A 3,704-nucleotide genomic window follows, 5' to 3' on the forward strand; every position below is an offset into this window, starting at 1 on the left:
CTTTGAAGCTGAATTTTCTTTTTCTATTTGTAACCCGCCTAAATCACACTTAAACTTTTCCACAGAGTGCTGTAGTTCTTCATTTAGATATACTTTGGATGTTCTGTTACGATTCGAAGGAGAAGAACTCATATATTCTAATTCAGGGTCCATGATTTTAGAATTACTAGCACCGCAGCTATCTGCAAGCAGCAGCTTCTGGAACCTGTTTGTATTGGTTTGGTTTTCTTATAAGTATTTCAAACAGCAGAAATATCATGAATTTTTTTCTTTTTTTGAATCATGTGTTTCATCTCACTGGAGTGAGCAAGCCACAAACCCTAAAGGTTTTTTGGATCATTACACTGAGGTGTGTGTGTCCCATGGCTGATTTCCAGTTAGTGGTATTTTGGTTCCTATTTTGTATCATTTGCATATCAAACTCTTGGTCATCTTTCAGTTCAAATGCAGCTACTGGGTTCCTTACTTTTTATTTTCTATATCATTATAAAAATTCTCCTCATTTTTGGTGAAAAGCAGGTTCAGTGTCAGTTTCAGGTTCATAGTCTAATTTATTTTCATTGAAATTAAGTTTTGAAGACACCTGGCAAGTGTATTTTGGGGACTTAGGGTTGGAGTAAGATGGAAAAATCTTTTTAACACTGGGATCTTTGTGTTCAGGAGATGCCTGGAATACTGCAGAGACAGAGGCTCCCAATGTATCTTTTCCTTCACAATCAAGTATATTATGTGTTAGATTGGAAGGTATTACCCCATTTTCAATGTTAACTCATTTGTGATGAGTTTTATATTATTTCCCCACTCTAATTTTCCTTGTTTGAGCCACATGTCCTCATAATTTTCCACACAACAACACCCTGAGTACACAGACATGTCCTCTCTATCATGTTCCTTATTCATTCCTGGTTCTTGAGGCAGGTTTTGAAGATGCAAAACTGGAAGATAATTTGCTTGATTTGATTTTCAGATGTCTTTTCTGTCAGGGCACATATTTGTAAAACAAAAAAGTAATCATGTACAGGAAAAGAAAAGTTGGGAAATAATTAAAAGTTAACAAGCTTCTTAACCTAAGCTTAGCTACTCACAAACTAAGAATTGAAAAGCAACTTGCCTTAGCCTAATGTAGGAGAAAAACACGAACTCACAGATCTAACTTTGTCATTGTTTGTTTCAACTAAACAACTCATACATCTGAAATCTACCAAGAATTAATGAGGAGGTGAGTTTTAATGTTACAAAGGCTTCCTCATTAAAAAATGTTTCACATCAAATTCCTTAAAGAGTGAGTGCCCCCCAGTGCATGTAAAGTTTTTTTTTTAAGGATTAATAACAGAAAAATGGGCAAACTCTAAATTACTAGGAGCCAAGATCAATTAACCTCAACCAGAAAGAGGAATGCATTCCTAAATTTTACTACAAATTATATACTATGGTAGTGTTATATATCACTATGTATTGTCTACTTCCATTCAGTTATATCTAGTACCCACTAATGAGAGTGAATAAAATAATTTTTAATAATGTTTACCAATTTCCTAGCCTGAAGTGAAGTAAAGTAGAAAGTTACTGTTTGTTCCCTAACAACAAAGGTCCAATCCTGGAAGGGGTGATTCTCTTAATCGGCCATTGTGTTGACTCTATGACCCCCATTCTCTCCTTGATTGTAAATTCTGAAGTCAATTACATAGAGATCACAAGACAGAAGAAATCTATCATCTTGGCATTAATGCCTGGTAATAGGAAATTGCAAATTTTGAACCACTGGAAATGATTACACCTTCCATGAATCTAAATCAGTGGCCATTATTTCTATATTGTTCACAATTTCAACTGTTTTAGTGTATGATTTAATACTTGATATACCTTTTTTATTATGTATGGAAGTTATAAAAATGGAAAAAGCAAGTATTATTCAGGAAATCTTTTAAATTTAATTCCTAGGATAAAGTTTAACTAAAAATTATTATAGATCCTAACAATCTTTTAAGTTTCATAATGAGATAAAGGCCATAAAGACTATATATATATAAGTATATAAAGTCATCAGCCACTTTGTAAAACTTTGGGGATGCTCAATCCAACTGATTGCTATCACCTTCAACATTCCAATTTTTAAATCCTGAGTCAAGCACGAAGAAAAAGAAAAAAGAAAGAAAAGAAGAAGCAAAACCAAATAAAGCCATGCCAATCTCATCTTATATTGTGCGCCAAGTACAGTTTTGTCAAAAAAACAGTGGGAGGTAACTCAGTCCACCTAGAAGCACTTGTGGTGGATGATGGAGGGACCAGACTCATCATACTCATCCTTGCTGATCCACATCTGCTGGAAGATGGGCAGCGAGGCCAGGATGGAGCCGCCCATCCACACAGAGTACTGGCGCTCAGGGGGGGCAATGATCTTGACCTTCACCATGCTGGGAGCCAGGGCATTGATCTCCTTCTGCATCCTGTTGGTGAAGCCAGGGTACATGGTGGTCCCACCAGACAGCACTATGTTGGAGCAGAGGTTGTTGTGGATGTCGATGTCACACTTCATGAGGGAGTTGAAGGTAGTCTCGTGGATGCCACAGGCTTCCAGGCCCAGGAAGGAGGGCTGGAAGAGAGCCTCGGGGCAGCAGAAGCGCTCGCTGCCGATGGTGATGACCTGACCGTCGGGCAGCTCGTAGCTCTTCTCCAGGGAGGAGCTGGAGGCGGTGGTGGCCATCTCCTGCTCCAAGTCCAGGGCGACGTAGCAGAGCTTCTCCTTGATGTCACGCACGATTTCCCTCTGGGCTGTGGTGCTGAAGCTGTAGCCACGCTGTGTGAGGATCTTGATGAGGAAGTCCGTCAGTTCCCGGCCAGCCATGTTCAGACTCAGTATTGCATGGGTGAGGGCGCACCCTTCATAAGTGGGCACAATGTGAGTGGCCCCATCACCAGAGCTCATCACGATGCCAGTGGTGCAGCCAGAGGTGTACAGGGGCAACACAGCATCGATGGCCAAGTACATGGCTGGGGTGTTGAAGGCCTCGAACATGATCTGGGTCATTTTCTCACGATTGGCCTTGGGGTTCAGGGGGGCCTCAGTCAGCAGGATGGGGTGCTCTTCGGGGGCCACACGCAGCTCATTGTAGAAGGTGTGGTGCCAGATCTTCTCCATGTCGTCCCAGTTGGTGATGATGCCATGCTCGATGGGGTACTTGAGGGTCAGGATGCCTCTCTTGCTCTGGGCCTCATCACCCACGTAGGAGTCCTGGCCCATGCCCACCATGACGCCCTGGTACCGGGGGTGCCCCACTATGGATGGGAAGGTGGCATGGGGTACATCGTGACCCGCAAAGCCAGCCTTGCACGTGCCAGAGCCATTGTCAACCACAAGCACAGCATCATCTACCATGTTGAACTGGTGTTGGTGGATCCTGGTGGCAAAGCTGGAGCACTGAGGGGCCTTTGCTGGTGGAGTGGATGTGGTCTCAGCTGTCACCTTAAAGTTTCTTGATCTACTCATGCAAGAAGGTATATAAGACACTCCTAAGAAATAATATATATAAAGTTTTAAATACTGAAATATGATTATAAAAAAGGAAATAAATAAATTTAATTGCCACAGAATTATTAGCTATTAAAAGTCTTTTATATTTAAAAATCAGCTTAGTATTGACTGAAAACAACAATTTTAGCTTTTAGGGAACAATCGCTATTAATTTCTACTGTTCCTAAAGTTA

At 41.0% G+C, this 3,704-nt stretch overlaps 1 protein-coding gene across 4 annotated transcripts; it reads right to left on the reverse strand.

The window, feature by feature from the left end:
• Positions 1-2,239: 2,239 nt before the first annotated feature.
• LOC116151619 (actin, cytoplasmic 1-like) lies at positions 2,240-3,391 on the reverse strand. Of its 4 annotated transcripts, none has more exons than XM_064483766.1 (2): positions 3,248-3,376; positions 2,240-3,166 (listed from the first exon to the last, which is right to left on the reverse strand). In XM_064483766.1, the coding sequence occupies exons 1-2, from the start codon at positions 3,374-3,376 to the stop codon at positions 2,255-2,257; spliced, it is 1,041 nt and encodes a 346-aa protein (XP_064339836.1). In that variant the 3' UTR covers positions 2,240-2,254. The 4 variants fall into 4 exon arrangements, with proteins under 4 accessions (XP_064339836.1, XP_064339837.1, XP_064339838.1 ...); XM_064483767.1 differs by having other exon boundaries at positions 2,240-3,048; positions 3,154-3,376; XM_064483768.1 differs by having other exon boundaries at positions 2,240-2,593; positions 2,759-3,376.
• Between the last annotated feature and the right edge of the window lie 313 nt (positions 3,392-3,704).

This window comes from Camelus dromedarius, unplaced genomic scaffold, assembly GCF_036321535.1.
Source record: "Camelus dromedarius isolate mCamDro1 unplaced genomic scaffold, mCamDro1.pat HAP1_SCAFFOLD_28, whole genome shotgun sequence".
NCBI lineage: Eukaryota > Metazoa > Chordata > Mammalia > Artiodactyla > Camelidae > Camelus > Camelus dromedarius.

What these genes read in the sequence shown, in the direction of transcription:
- LOC116151619 (XM_031446979.2), bottom strand. Translation starts at nt 3,376, where the DNA reads ATGGTAGATGATGCTGTGCTTGTGGTTGACAATGGCTCTGGCACGTGC.